The 16,674-nt window shown below is 40.9% G+C and overlaps 1 protein-coding gene across 5 annotated transcripts in view; it reads left to right on the top strand.

Moving 5' to 3' along the window:
- The window catches only part of SASH1 (SAM and SH3 domain containing 1), an 893,545-nt gene extending 877,170 nt beyond the window's left edge, over positions 1-16,375 (top strand). For all 5 annotated transcript variants that reach the window (XM_083176523.1, XM_083176527.1, XM_083176526.1 and 2 more), the window contains 2 exons: positions 9,237-9,368; positions 10,006-16,375. In XM_083176523.1, coding sequence (XP_083032649.1) covers positions 9,237-9,368; positions 10,006-10,266 — 393 coding nt within the window. In that variant the 3' untranslated portion in view covers positions 10,267-16,375. The remainder of the gene's footprint in view (positions 1-9,236; positions 9,369-10,005) is intronic.
- The last annotated feature ends 299 nt before the right edge of the window (positions 16,376-16,674 follow it).

Raw genomic sequence — 16,674 nt, 5'->3', positions numbered from 1 at the left:
GTCTATTTTTTATATAGGTTGTGTATCCCTTATCCAAATATCTTTTATCCAAATTATTCTGAAAACCATAGTTTCCCCCAAACATTTTGGGGGATAAAAACCTACTGGGGACATCTGTTACAGCACTACTGAGGACATGATATGTAACTGGCACTAAATGTGTGCAAGACAATGATTGATTGGCATTCAAATTCAGTTTCTGAGATTGTACACAAACTTTGTGCAATGTTTTAAAACCTTGTTTCATGCACAAATAAAATATATTTGTGTGTATTTTATGTGTTTGATGTGTTTATACAACATACGTAAATGCAAGATACCTCAAGATACATCATTGAAATATAACAAATATTTAAAAATATGGAATAATCTGTTATCCATAATGCTTCTGGTACCGAGCATTTTTGAATATGGGATACTAAACCTGTACTGCCCTAGTATAATAATTTAAAATAGCATTATGAAATAGTTGTTTTTAAGAATGCAGCTTGTTCTATGTCACTATATATTTAAAAATAATTTAGCAAGCAATTCTCATTAGCTTTTAAGATCTAGTGCAAGTTTCACATATCAGGCTAAGTATAAGCACAAATTCTGTGAACCATCACAGTTGGTGTTATGGGGGTTCCCTGCTTTGTGGGAAGAAGCTCAGTCTTTGTACACTGTAAAAAAAAAAGTTAGGTATTTGTTTCCTAGAACGGCCACAATCGTTAGTAATCGTGTACCTTAAGTTAAGGTACACGACTAACGCGATGGACGCAATTTCCTTTGAAATCAGGTCCATTTTGCCGGCAAAGGCAAAATCGCGTTGATCGCGTCGGTCGCGTGAACTAACATGGCACGCGACCGACTCGATCAACGCGATTTTGCCATAGGGTTCAATGTTTTTAACATTGTAATCGCGTTGATCGCGTCGGTCTTGTGCCATTATAATGGCACAAGATGCGATGGACGCGATTAACAACATTTTACATAGCAAACAATGGGAAATGGCCCAATATGGGCCATTTCTCATTGTATATGCCCCCGTCATGGCTATTAATTAATGCCCCCATCGTGAATGGCACCCCACGATTAACGCCAACCCGAAGCGTGGCGAGCATAGCGAGACCGCGAGGGGCGGCGGTAGGTGTCCTCCGACCTTTTCATACCCCTACTATCCACGTCGGCGTGGAGTTGAGAATATAAAGTGTGGCGAGTGCAGCGAGCCCCGCGAGGGGACGCGTATACCTGTGAAGTTATGCGCGTCCCCTCGCGGGGCACGCTGCGCTCGCCACGCTTCTGGCTCGCTGCGCTCGCCACACTTTATATTCTCAACTCCACGCCGACGTGGATAGTAGGGGTATGAAAAGGTCAGAGGACGCGTACTGCCGCCCATTGCGGGCTCGCTACGCTTCGGGTTGGCGTCAATCGTGGGGTGCCGTTCACAATGGGGGTATTTGAGCCATCAGTGGGGTTAAAATTGGGGTCTGGGGACAATTTTACATTGAATCCAATGTAAAATAGGGTCCCAGGGACCCTATTCACATTTGAATCAATGTAAAAATCGGGTCCATCGCGTAGATCGGATCGCATGCGATTTAGTCGCATGCGATGCGATCGACGCGATTTTTCCGACCCGATCAAAATCGGTGTGGCCGTTCTAGGAAACAAGTAACAAAAGTTACAATTTCCCACAATGTCAAACATATTCCTAATTTGATACATTTTGCATATTCCAATTGATCTTTTTCTATGACAACATTTTTTATAAAAAAAATGTAAGACTGTACAAAACAAGAAAAAGCTACAACTACAAACATGTAATTAATCCCAAATACTAAAAAGTATATCTGTGGCCCAAGTTACCAACCCAGAATCCTCCAGACATTTGCTATAAACATAGTATAGCACAGCACAGTATATGGTATAAAAAATGATTTGTGAATACTGAGCAGAAAAAGAGAAGTGACAAGATTCACAGAGTCTGGGAAAAAGGTCAAACAGCACCTTTATTTCTCCTCCAGCAGTTAGGACATTCACAGGGATAAACGGCATTTTAACCCCTTCCCGACATTTGACGTATATATAAGTCATGGCCGGGATGTACTTCCCGACACATGACGTATATATACGTCATGACTTCAAAGTGCCACTGCGTCTCGAGACGCAGTGACAGAGGGACGATGTCTGCTGTCCCTGACAGCAGACATGTCCCTGCATGCCCAGGGGGGGCTGCGATGCCGCCCCCCCGTCGGCGATCGCTGTGATTGGCTGTTCAGTGTGAACAGCCATTCACAGCGTTTTCCTGTGTTACTGGCGAATCAGACGCTCGGTAACACAGGTGTCAATCACCGCCAGGCGTCAGGGGGCATGAGGGGGTCATCGGTGACGACGACACCTCACCCCACCTGCCCCCAAGGCTGTGATTGGTCCGTGGGACCCACGGACCAATCACAGCCAAGGCGCGTGATTTAAACTAACGGTGACTGCGCTGCAGACGCCATTCCGGTCTGGAATTGCGTGCAGAGCGGTCACCGTGCCAATCTGTCGTGATACATACCTGATCCTTGCCTGAAACTTACCTGATCACCGCTGATCACCGCTGGTAGCGTGCTGCCAGCAGCTGGATACTTCCTGGATCTTGTGACTTCTGTGTGTGCTGCTGCAGCAGTGTCATAGAGTCACAGATCGTGAGAGATAGGGACAGAGAGTGACAGAGAGTGACAGAGAGTGACAGATAGAGAGAGATAGTGACAGAGAGTGATAGAGAGTGCTATATTTTGTGTCTGCTACCCCCCCCTTTTGTGCTGATCAGTATATCTGTGCTGATCAGCAACTTTTTGGGGGTGCATTTTTTTTTTTTTTTATATATACCTGTCAGTTGCTGCCAGTTGCACCAAAGGTTGTGCACCTGCTGCCCCTCACTGGTAATCAGTGTCGCATCACTGATCACCTTTTTTTTTATTTTTGAGGGTGCTGTGGGGTCTTTTTTTAATTTTTTTTTTTACACACACTGTGATTTTGTGGGTGTCCTGTGGCCACTGTGCGCTGATCAGTGACGTACATCACTGATCAGCTTTTTCGGCACAGGGTTGATCTATTTTTTTTTTTTTTTTATCAAATTCCTGTTGCCTTTGAGCGCTGTTCAGTGACGGACGTTACTGACCAACATCTGTGCTCAATTTTTGGCGCAGGACCTTTTTTTTTTAACCCCTTCAATTTTTTTTTTTATTATTGGGATCAAATTCCTGTATAAAGTATTTTTTTTTTTCTGCACTACATACACACTACACACTACATACCCCCCGTGTTGAAATAAAGTTTGTACCCCCCCTACACTATACACGTGTTGTAACATTTCACTACCAGAAACACAAAAATAAAAATGGCATCCCAAATGTCATCCCAAATGTCATCCCAAATGTCATCCCAGTCATCCAGAAGAATGTATTCAGCGGAGGAGGCATATGCCATGCTTGCCTCTGACTCTGACTCTGACACAGCCAGTGATGCAAGCGGGGAATTTGAAGGATTCGCCTTAAGCTCCTCTTCCTCCTCTGCTGATGAGGGACCCCCTCAAAGACGCCCCCGTAGAGCAGCTGAGACCCCCCCCCAAATGATTGATCCCGTATGGACCCCACCACCAGACAATTTTGAGCCCCAGGATCCTGAGTTTTTGGCCATCCCAGGAATCCAATTTGATTCAGCAGGTCTCAGAGAAATTGACTTTTTCAAATTATTTTTCTCTGATGATTTTATAAATTTAATGGTGGACCAAACTAATTTATATGCCCAGCAGTTTATTGCACAAAACCCCACGTCATCATTTGCTAGGTGGACCCCTGTAGATGCAGTAGAGATGATGATGTTTTGGGGTCTGGTGTTACATATGGGCATAGTAAAAAAGCCAGAAATTAGGCAATATTGGAGTACAGATGTTCTGTACAGCACCCCATTTTACCGTATGGCCATGACTCGGGCTCGTTTTGAGATAATCCTTAAATTTTTACATTACACCGATAATACACTGTGCCCACCCAGAGATGATCCCACCTTTGACCGGCTATTCAAAGTCAGGCTGGTCATTGATCATTTCAGTGCCAAATTTGCAGAGATGTACATCCCTGAAAAATGTATTTGTATTGACGAGTCCCTTATACATTTTAAAGGAAGGGTTAAATTCCGCCAGTACCTTCCCAGTAAGAGGGCAAGGTATGGCATAAAAATGTATAAGCTGTGTGAAAGCACCTCAGGGTACACCCACAGGTTTAGGGTATATGAAGGGAAGGATTCAAGAATTGAACCGCCAGAATGCCCCCCCTCCCTCGTAGGTGTTAGTGGAAAAATTGTCTGGGATTTAGTGCACCCCTTCCTGGATAAAGGTTATCACCTCTATGTGGATAACTTTTACACTAGCATCCCCCTGTTTAAGGCCCTTGGTTCAAGAGGTACAGCAGCTTGCGGTACTGTGCGTAAGAACCAAAGAGGCCTCCCAAAAACGCACATTGCCCAAGTAATGAGAAGGGGTGAAAGCAGGGGAATATGCACCGAAAATATGTTGTTGGTCAAATATAAGGACAAGAGGGATGTCCTTATACTGACAACAATTCATGGAGACAGTACCACCTCCATCCCTGTACCAGTACCCACACCTCAAAACCTAATTGTATCCTAGATTACAATAGGTACATGGGCGGAGTGGATCTTTCAGATCAGGTACTGAAGCCGTACAGTGCCCTGCGGAAAACAAAAATCTGGTACAAGAAGCTGGCCGTGTATATCATCCAGATGGCACTGTATAACGCTTACGTGCTATTCCGTTCTACCAGCCAGAGGGGGACATTTATGCACTTTCAAGAGGAAGTCATAAAGGGCCTAATATTTGGGAACCAGCAGGCAGAGGGCCCCAGTACTTCTAGTACTGGCCCCCGTATTGTACCAGGGCAGCATTTTCCTAACGAAATCCCCTCCACTGCAAGAAAGGGCAGGACACAAAAAAGGTGCAAAGTTTGCTATAAAAAGGGAATAAGAAAGGAAACTATTTTCCACTGTGAAACTTGCCCCGACAAACCCGGCCTATGTATAAAGGAGTGTTTTAAAATATACCACACATCTATGGATTATTAGGTTCATCATTTCACCGTGCTTCGGGGGTCTTGCTAATGCCACATAGCACCCACCATTCATTCCACCAGAATCTGAGCTGCAAAATCCAAAAATCACTCCTTCCCTTCTGAGTCCTGCCATGCACCCAACTGGTATTTTTTGGTCACATATGAGGCATTGCCATACTCGGGAGAAATTGGGGCACATATTTTGGGGTGCTTTTTCTCCTTCATACCTTCTGAAAATGAAAAATTTTGAGCCAGAACTGCATTTTTGTGTAAAAAAATGTAATTTTTCATTTTCACTGCCCAGTTGTATCAAAATTGGTGAAACCCCTGGTGGTTTGAAATGTACACTATACCCCTAGATGAATTCCCTGAGGGGTGTAGTTTGCAAAATGGGGTCACTTGTGGGGGGGTTCCACTGTATTGGTGCTTTGGGGGTCTTGCTAATGCGACATAGCACCCACCAACATTCCACCAGAATCTGTGCTGCAAAATCCAAATATCACTCCTTCCCTTCTGAGTCCTGCCACTTTTTGGTCACACATGAGGCATTGCCGTACTCGGGAGAAATTGGGGCACAGATTTTGGGGTGCTTTTTCTCCTTCATACCTTCTGAAAATGAAAAATTTTGAGCCAGAACTGCATTTTTGTGTAAAAAAATGTAATTTTTCATTTTCACTGCTCAGTTGTATCAAAATTGGTGAAACCCCTGGGGGTTTGAAATGTACACTATACCCCTAGATGAATTCCCTGAGGGGTGTAGTTTGCAAAATGGGGTCACTTGTGGGGGGGTTCCACTGTATTGGTGCTTTGGGGGTCTTGCTAATGCGACATAGCACCCACCAACATTCCACCAGAATCTGTGCTGCAAAATCCAAAAATCACTCCTTCCCTTCTGAGTCCTGCCATGCACCCAAATGGTATTTTTTGGTCACATGTGAGACATTGCCGTACTCGGGAGAAATTGGGGCACAGATTTTGGGGTGCTTTTTCTCCTTCATACCTTATGAAAATGAAAAATTTTGAGCCAGAACTGCATTTTTGTGTAAAAAAATGTAATTTTTCATTTTCACTGCTCAGTTGTATCAAAATTGGTGAAACCCCTGGGGGTTTGAAATGTACACTATACCCCTAGATGAATTCCCTGAGGGGTGTAGTTTGCAAAATGGGGTCACTTGTGGGGGGGTTCCACTGTATTGGTGCTTTGGGGGTCTTGCTAATGCGACATAGCACCCACCAACATTCCACCAGAATCTGTGCTGCAAAATCCCAAAATCACTCCTTCCCTTCTGAGTCCTGCCATGCACCCAAATGGTATTTTTTGGTCACATGTGAGACATTGCCGTACTCGGGAGAAATTGGGGCACAGATTTTGGGGTGCTTTTTCTCCTTCATTCCTTGTGAAAATGAAAAATTTTGAGCCAGAACTGCATTTTTGTGTAAAAAATGTAATTTTTCATTTGCACAGCCCAGTTGTATCAAAATTGGTGAAACCCCTGGGGGTTTGAAATGTACACTATACCCCTAGATGAATTCCCTGAGGGGTGTAGTTTGCAAAATGGGGTCACTTGTGGGGGGGTTCCACTGTATTGGTGCTTGGGGGGTCTTGCTAATGCGACATAGCACCCACCAACATTCCACCAGAATCTGAGCTGCAAAATCCAAAAATCACTCCTTCCCTTCTGAGTCCTGCCATGCACCCAAATGGTATTTTTTGGTCACATGTGAGGCATTGCCGTACTCGGGAGAAATTGGGGCACATATTTTGGGGTGCTTTTTCTCCTTCATACCTTCTGAAAATGAAAAATTTTGACCCAGAACTGCATTTTTGTGTAAAAAAATGTAATTTTTTCATTTTCACTGCCCAGTTGTATCAAAATTGGTGAAACCCCTGGGTGTTTGAAATGTACACTATACCCCTAGATGAATTCCCTGAGGGGTGTAGTTTGCAAAATGGGGTCACTTGTGGGGGGGTTCCACTGTATTGGTGCTTCGGGGGTCTTGCTAATGCGACATAGCACCCACCAACATTCCACCAGAATCTGAGCTGCAAAATCCAAAAATCACTCCTTCCCTTCTGAGTCCTGCCATGCACCCAAATGGTATTTTTGGTCACATGTGAGGCATTGCCGTACTCGGGAGAAATTGGGGCACAGATTTTGGGGTGCTTTGTCTCCTTCATTCCTTGTGAAAATGAAAAATTTGGAGCCAGAACTGCATTTTTGTGTAAAAAAAATAATTTTTCATTTTCACTGCCCAGTTGTACCACAATTGGTGAAACCCCTGGGGGTTTGAAATGTACACTATACCCCTAGATGAATTCCCTGAGGGGTGTAGTTTGCAAAATGGGGTCACTTGTGGGGGGGTTCCTAACTTTTAGCATCTTATGGTGCCTAGAAACCTACATGGTGCCTAAAAAATAATCTCATAAAAAGGAGGCTCCAAAATCAAGTAGGTGCTCCTTCTATTATGAAGCCTGTGGTTTGGTCAACGTGCACACTAGGGCCACATATAGGATATTTATGAAAACAAAAGAATTGGGGGAATCAATTTTTAGTCACATTTCTCTAGTAAAATCTACTGTGTTCCATAGAAAAATGTATTAAAATTGCAAATCTGCAAAAAAAATGAAATTTTGAAATTTCACCTACACTTTGTTTTAATTCCTGTGAAACACCTAAAGGGTTAACAAACTTCCAAAATGCTGTTTTGAATACTGTGAGGGGTGCAGTTTTTGAAATGGCATCATTTATGGGGGTGTCTCACATACAAGTCCCTCAAAGTCACATCAGAACTGAACTGGTCCCTAAAAAAATCAGTGTTTGAAATTTTCTTGAAATTTGAGACTATTTTAAGCCTCCTAGTGTCCAAAAAAATTAAAAGGATGTTGAAATAATGATGGAAACATAAAGTAGACATATGGTCTATGTTAGTTATTAACTATTTTGAGTGGTATGATTATTTGTCTCACAAGCAGAAAATTTAACATTTTGCAAATTGCTAAATTTTCCATTTTTTTACGACATTTTGGTATTTTTCACAAAAAACACAGACTGTATCGACCCAAATTTACCACTAATTTGAAGTACAATGTTTCACGAGAAAACAATCTCAAAATCACTGGGATAAGTAAAAGCAAAAAAAAGTTATCCCCACTTAAGTGATACATGTCAGATTTGAAAAAAAGGGCTCTGTCAGGAAGGCAAAAACTGGCTGTGTCAGGAAGGGGTTAAAGCAGGTAACAGGTTACAGAGTTGCATTATATGGTCAGACAACAATCCTGGTTAACAGTCAAATAACTCCTAATGTAACCTCAGACCCCCAGCTTATAACCTGGCCAGCTTGTCTGGTATCAGGAGTCCCTGACCTGTCCTCAGACACCATTCTTAAAGGGGCAGCTCACAGGTGCTAATAACCATATTTTAACTGCTGCTCTATCCTTTAAGCAGGGACATACCATTATCCCTGGCTCTCTCTCTTTATATATATATTGCATAGTTTATGTGTGTGTGTGTGTGTGTGTGTGTGTGTATATATGTATATATGTGTATATATATATATATATATATATATATAGATTGGCGTTGAATGGCACTCCTGATGCTAGGTAGTAACTGCCGGGGTGCCACTGAAGGGGGACAATGTAGATGTGGGGAGCAGATGGCACTCGCACGGACTTTGGAAAGAAGGGTACTGACGTTTCGGATTATCAAACCTAGATAACGGATTAAAATCCGAAACGTCGGTACCCTGGTGTTGTCTGACCTTCTTTCCAAAGTTCGTGCGAGTGCCATCTGCTCCCCACATCTATATATATATATCAAATGGGGGAAAAGGGATATATATATATCCCTTTTACTGTATATGCAAACACCCCCAAATAAATCTTGTGCTTGATACAATTTACTACTACTGCTTACACTGCTTTTTTTTTTTTTTTACAAGAGCTCAAATGAGAGTAACAGTAAAATGTGTTATAATAATCAAACACTTAAGTGCAAATAAAGCTCTAATTTATGTGCTAGACTTTATATATACTGTAAATGTCACCATCAGCCTTCTCACTGCAGTTACTGCTGGACATCTATAAGCAATAAGTGTTGCTCAGTTGGATTAAATCTAGTTTTTCTCTTCTTGTTGCAGCACGGCCGCTGTGGTATTCCAGAAGCCTTGGTTGAACGATATGCTGAAGATTTAAGTTTGCAGGAAAAAGATGTGGCAGCTTGCATGGATCAGATTCGTGTTAGACATTTGAGAAAACAGCATCGCATGGCTGTAAGTCTCCTTAACATTATTGTAAATAACTTTATTGTATGTTAAACCAGCCATCATCGCTGGCATGCTGGTAAAACCAGCAGATGGGAGACTTTGCTAGCGATGATGCGGTAGCGAGCATCATCGCCTGTCTCCCATCGGTGGACCTTACACACTTGGCGATTTTCATCTGAAAATCGCCCAAAACGGCCAAAATTAGCGATTTTCAGCTGAAACTCGTCTACTATGTATGGGCCTTAAGAATACAACAAATCTAAATCTCTCTGCACAAGTTACATCTGCCACACCTGCAGTGCACTTGGTTTTGTCCATTTGAGAAGGAATTTGCCTTCGCGAAAGAACTTGAATAAGGTCCATTGTGTCCATCTTGTCCCCATTGTTTATGCTTTTATGCAACTTTTTTCCATAATGTTTTTAAATGCATATTTTAACATTTGCAAACATTTCTAAATGAATCCATACCTTATTATTGCATGATGTGTTTGAGCTAACCCTATATTTGTGAGGAAGTCACTTTGACATGTCCCTGTATGTGCTCCTGTACAAATGAAAACATTACATTTTGCTTGCTGAATATAAGCCACCTAACAATAACACCTATAATGCATACATCCTAAATTATGTCATTGTTTTATAGATTCCAAGTGGAGGACTTACAGAGATCTGCAGGAAGCCGATTTCTCCCAGACACATTTCATCTGTTTCAGATTGGCTTATATCAATTGGACTCCCTATGTATGCCCGTCCTCTCATGGATGCCGGCTTCACCACACTGAGTAAAGTGCCTGCTCTCTCACAGACTCACTTACATGCAGCTGGAATAAAGGAAGAAGGACATATAAACAAGCTCCTTGGGGCAGCAAGACTTATAAAGACCATAATTCCAGAGGCTGTTTAAACTGTGGAGTTACGACAATGGGAGACCTGCTTCCACAGTCACATTCTGCAGCCTCAGCACAATGAGCAGTAGGACATGGATTCCATAACCTCCTAAATGACTTGACATCGTGTTCATTTCTTAAAGACCAATGACAGGAGGCAGAGCTTTTGAGAATCGCATACTATTGGTTGACTCAAATGATTGTGCATTGTAATGTGCATTTTGTGTGACTACCAGACCCTGTAGGCTGTGGATAAAGAGGAGTGTTTTAGGGTATCTACACCATTTGCTTTTATTTCCATAGTATCGGCACAAGAACATTAACCTTCAGTAGACCAAAGTATTACAGTGAATTTTAAAAGTTTGTTTTTTTAACATAACTAATACAATCATTCTTTTTCATAGTAATGGGAACGGAGTCATTTTTGTGGCTTAACTAAGGTAACAAGCTTATTTTGCCTTAAATATATTTTTCAAATAATGTTTCTGGTTCTGTAGCCGTGCCAAGGTGTTGCGGAATACTGCATGTCTTCAGGTGTTTTTAGTTCCATAAAAAGACATGTAAGACATAAATTAAGAAGGTAAGTATGTTGCCATGGCCACCTAAAAAAATATTTTAGGGTCCATTCCATTATTATAGGCAGGAGAATACCACTGTATTCAAATGATTTACAAGATATGAAGTGCATAGTACAAATCTGAGACCATATAAAAGACAGTGTTTCCCAAACATTAATTAATATTTAGGGGGGTATTTATCAAAGCTTGGAGAGAGATAAAATTGTGAGACAGTATGCAGCAACCAATGCTCCCGTCATTTTTCAAACTCAGGGGCAGATGTATTAACCAGCTTTATGGGGAAGAAGAGGTATCAGCCCACGTTATGTGCGCTGATACCGCTTCTCCCATGTATGAAGGTGCCGGTGAGCGGTAAATGACAGGGTCGCAAAAGATAGCTCATCGATATGCAGGGTAAATGTATGGACGGTCTTGCCGCTATCGACTTCAACAGCTGCAGGGGCGCGATGCCCTATTCTCACAGCAGGGACAGGAGATCTCGCGTGAGTAGCGAGATCTCGCTGATGCCCAGAAGAGTCAGCTGTAGGGAAGAAAACAGCACGCCAGCATGAGCTGATGCATTGTCTGCTTCAGGGGACATTGCCGGAGGGGAAAGTTTGCGCTAATACATCTTGTCGATGTCCCTTCCTGCTTTGCCTCATTAATGATATAGGAAGTCTGCCCCTTAGTCTGTAAAATGTAAGGCAGAAGCTGATTGGCTACTAAATTCTCTCTACAAAATGTTACCTCTCTCTGAGCTTTAATTAATACCCCCCTAGTACTATCTTTTAGAGTATATATTTCAATTAGACCAGTATTAATATACACATTAAGGGGGGTATTCAATGTTTAGGTCACGGCGGTCGAGCTTGCTTGACCGCCATGACCCTGTCCCGTGTCATGCAGGCAGAGCGAGAAGGGGGCGTGGCCTCAAGTTGCAGCCGGGAAGAGACGAGCTGCAGCCGGCAGCTCGTCACTTCCCGGCCGTTCTCGGCAGAACGAGCCTGACAGCTAGTGAAGTCGGACTCATTCTGCCGAGAAACCCTGCTCAATGCTGTCGGGGAAGACAGCATTGAATAGGGCCTGACGGCCATCTCCCCCATGGGGAGATGGTCGCGGCGATTGAATACCCCCATAAGAGTGTGTTTTTCTGAGTTTGAAATGATTGCAGTCTGCATCTCTAAGTGTGACATCTCTAGGGGTATATTTACAAAGGAGCTGGATTGTAGATGTGGAGCCCATAGCAGCCAGTCAGATTCTAGATTTTATCTTGTATATCACAGGTCTTCAACCTGTGGCCCACCAGATGTTGTGGAACTACATGTCCCAGCATGCCCTGAGGTTTTTTGGCATGCTCTTATAGGAAAAAATGTGGCAATGCATGTTGGAACATGTAGTTTCACATCTGGAGGGCCACAGGTTGAAGACCCATGTTGTAGATGGTGCTAGAGAAATGATATGTTCTATCTGATAGGTTGCTATGGGCAACATCTCCACTTCTATAAACCTACACCTGAAAACAATATACCCCTTACAGTCTGTTTAATTGTCGTACCATATGATATTATGCAGTATGTTATTTTATGCTGTTGCAGGTTTGTGTGAGTCACAAAAAGCAAACAATAGTGTATTTAGGTGGCTTTCCATCTTCGCAATAATGTGTTGTACCAACATGGTGGAAATTTTACAACTGAAAACCTGCATATTATGGAAAATAGGAGAAGGCTTTTCAATGACCATAACCTTTTGCAACTTGTTGCAGCTCATTGTGATTGCTAGTAGTTGTTGAATGTTATGGGTAACAGATCTATGTGAAGTGCACAGGGTTTTATTTCAGTAAGCGGAAAATCCAATTAAATTAGATAAGTCCTTATTATGTTAGTATTTAAAACCAATTTTATTAAAGTTGGTGCCGACATGAGTAGGATACAGTTAATTGGGTCAGGATATTTTTAGAGACCTCCAAACTCCCCAAACATTCTATTATATAATACAAAAATGAATTTACACATAAATGTGCATGACACCATAAGTCTAACAGTTCTGGAGTAATTATTGCTTCTTTATGATTGTATTTTGTTGGCTTTGTGTAATCATGGTTGGTAGTTTCTCTACATCCTAGGCAAAACTTCAGCCTACTGACCCCCTCATTCCACGCTGACGCCAATACCCAGCTGCTTAATGGTAGAGCCGGCCCTGTGTGTCATTAAATACATTTGTGTTGTCGGCATTCCATAAATCTCGTAGGAGTGACCAAATAGCATTTTGAATGTAGAGATATGTACAAAATACGTATGGAGCAACATTTACCTCTATATTACAGTCCGCCTACAGATAAATAGCAAATGCAGTTCTTCTTTTATAGATTACAAACAATTGAATTATTAATTTTATATTATTCAATTGGATTCACCTTAAAACTGGTGATACTTTGTGACCAAATTATGCATCCACATGCTTGAATTACTACCAGCCAATCAGATGCTGTCATTTTTCTTTGAAACTAAAGTAATCGCCCAACTGGTTGTTGTAGACAGCAGCACATTTTTACTTTGCACCAGTTTCATAACTATCCTCCCTTATTTGGATAGAAGAACTCTTTGGCAAACATTTCTAGCTTATTCATCCTGTATGAACCATGGCACTTCAAATCTAAAGTGTAGGTAACGGTGCACAATTTGCACATTAGTGTAAAGTCAATACAGCTGGTTACAACAGCAGTACTTGTATATAATATATTTCTACTTGGTCTTGTTGATATGGTAACTTCCAGTGTCCTGTTATTAATGCTTTCACTATCGTACACGCCATCTTTTGTTAGTTACAACATAAAGTTAGTTTATCATCATTCCATCAGATATTTTTCTTACTACTGAACATTGTAGTTGTGTTCATTAATTGCTGTAGCGCTATAGGTCCTGCCGTAGCTTTGTCACTACCAGTGTCATAACCTTCAATCATGCGGCACTATTACACACATATACAACTTCCAAATAACTCTTCATAAATGTTCTGTCATTTGTTGCTAAGATCATTTGTATATGCAAAATGTTACCAAACTCTTACGTTTCATGAATTATTTTAGACAAATATATATATATATATATTCTTTACTGTACAGTTTATTTCAGTTGTGAGCTATTTACAGAGATTTATTTTATTCCAAATGTATACTGAATAAATATAGCATTTTCAACATATTTTAAGTATTCTACAGCTCGAATACATGTTCAAAAGACCAAAAGACTGTGTAATATTATTCTGTGTACTGTGTAGCAGAGCATTCCTAGGGGGGTAGATTTACTAAAGCTTTGTAAAATGAAATGTGGTGGTATTGCTCACAGCAACCAATTAAATTGTAGCTACCAGTTTTTTTGCTTTATTTGATCGACAAAATCTAATTGGCTGCTATGGGCAACACAACCTCCTTTGATTCTTAGAAGTTTTAGTAACTCTACAAGAATTATTGAAGCATTTGAAGGTACAGTAGAATGCAGCACAGTTTTACAGACACTTTGTGGAAAACAGAGTTTTCATAAAAATTGGAACAATAGTTATTCTGTGGCAGATATTCCACAAGGCAACCAGGGTGGAGCATTGTGTGACTACTGTATGATGTCCTTTGATAAGATAAAAAAATATATTGGTAAAGTAAAGCGAGCAGTCTGTTTACATTAAATGTGACACAGGTTTTAAGCCTACTTCAAAAAGACCTGGAGTCTGATTCAGATTTGTACGCAGTGCCAATGTTCACCCAACTGAGCATTTTTTGGCAGACTGTGTACGTGCCACGGTTGTCTTACAATGCCGGCCAATCAGCAGCCAAAATGTATTGCTCTGGATTAGTAATAACAAGAAAAACATTGAGAAAACGCCCCATTTAGCGCATCCCAAGTTTTATTATGGCTAATTGGATAACCCCCATCGTATGAAGGAGAAATTAGCACATTTTCAGCAGATTTTTGCACAGAATGAATTGGGCAGTGGATACAGCTGTTGCAGCAAAGTTGTGATGATCTGAAAATATAAAACCTCTGAGTTTTGTTTGCTGTTCTGTGCACGGGCATCCCTCATTGTGTTTGTAACTTTGCTTGCTACATTTCATGGACCTTATAAATAAAGCTTGGACAAGCATGTCAATTTGTTTTGTTCTGTGGCTGTCAGTTCTAAAGTTTGAAAATTGCAATAAAGTTTTTCATTAAACACAAAAAAAGTAGATAAATTTGAGGGAAGAAATGCAGTTGCCCACATTTGAGCATAAATAGACATATTTTATTCTAAAAAAAATCCTTGCAAATGAGATTCAAAGCATTGAAGTGCAAGCAGCAAACTAACTTAAGTCCTGTTAACCATATTCCTGTAATGGCACACACATTGATGGTAGAATCAAAAACAAATTTAAATAATTGTGTTGTTGTATTGACCAAATCCAGCAATCTATTGGAAAATATTATTCCGGAAAGTTACGGAGCGACACTCATATGTATTTTTAATCTGGATTGGCCAAATGTTAAAGAATCAAAGCTCATTTCTATAGTTTGATTATTCAAATCAAAATAATGAGATGTGTGGTCAGAAAAAAGTTTATATTGAATTTCCATGCAGTTAAAAACTGATCAGACTTCATAGATATGTAACTTTATTAAAACAATTGTGGACAGTATATGTTGGCTAATTAATTGAAATGTGCTCTTCCATGCGATATTGCAGAAGAAGATATAAATATTAACCACAACTCTTTTTGGCTTTGACACAATAGTTTTTATTAGATAGAAAGGTAATAACCCAAATTTCAAATATTATTAATATTTCCCAAAAATGTGATGGTGTCTGACTCGGGACTTAAACACATCAGTGCTTTTCCAGTTTGTTCTGCTTATTGTTCCATAATAGTTATTACAAATAATTAAGCATCTGTACCAAAAGTGATTTGAAACTGTTGTTGAACCCCCTTTCCCAGCATGCTCTATGCTATTATGTACAATTCAGTTCCGTTATCTGCTGCCAAAGGTGAATGAAATCGGATACTGGAAGAATGTGCGATCATGTACTTTCTGCTGACCTTTCTGCTGAACAAGTGGTTATTAATAAGCCAACAGCTACCTTTGATGTAGCTCTTTCTGCCTACGGGCATTTTATTAAAGGGAAGGCAGAACTTCCTCTGGTGACATTGTACACTTTCTATTGTATACTCTCCATTTCCTCCATGACATTACTATAGTCTGTGTATAATAAAATGTTCAGTCCATATATCCTTTGGAGGAGATAAAACATGAAACAACTATGTTGCACTTTCTGTATATGAAATCCATATTTAAATAACTTATTTTTCTCCATTTGCTATTCTGAAATTGTAAGTAGCTGTAATATACATGATATCAACATGTGGTTGCAGTTTGCTTCAGCCCAAGAAAGCTGTGTTTTGTACAAAAATAAATGTGTAAAGACTATTGTACTCGCCTAGCAAAACTATAGGTTAACAAAAAGATTTTTCTTTTCCCTGTGAATTAAAATGTCTATAATAGTGTCATTCTGTTCATAAGGCAAAATAATAAATACATTGACTCCATCTTCTGTCTGTCTGCTGTTTTATCCAATGTGCAAAAGCAGTATACTGTAGGTACAAGATTTTAGAATAGCTGGCATAATGTAGGGAAATACCGTATGTCACTCCTAGTCGCCAAGCAGGGTGCCGGACGGGATCTCGTCAGTCATTTACCCAATGTCGGGATCCCGACAGTCAAAACCCCGACACACGGGGGCCCGACGGCCATCGGCTATTGTCTCTTATGGGGGTCCACGACCCCCATAGAGGGAGAATATAATAGGAAGCGAGCCACCGCGCCCACAGCGTAGCGAGCCCGCAAG

The sequence above is a fragment of the Crinia signifera genome, chromosome 3, assembly GCF_055691185.1.
Source record: "Crinia signifera chromosome 3, ASM5569118v1, whole genome shotgun sequence".
Classification (NCBI taxonomy): Eukaryota; Metazoa; Chordata; class Amphibia; order Anura; family Myobatrachidae; genus Crinia; species Crinia signifera.
This window is presented reverse-complemented; position numbering and strand designations above follow the sequence as displayed.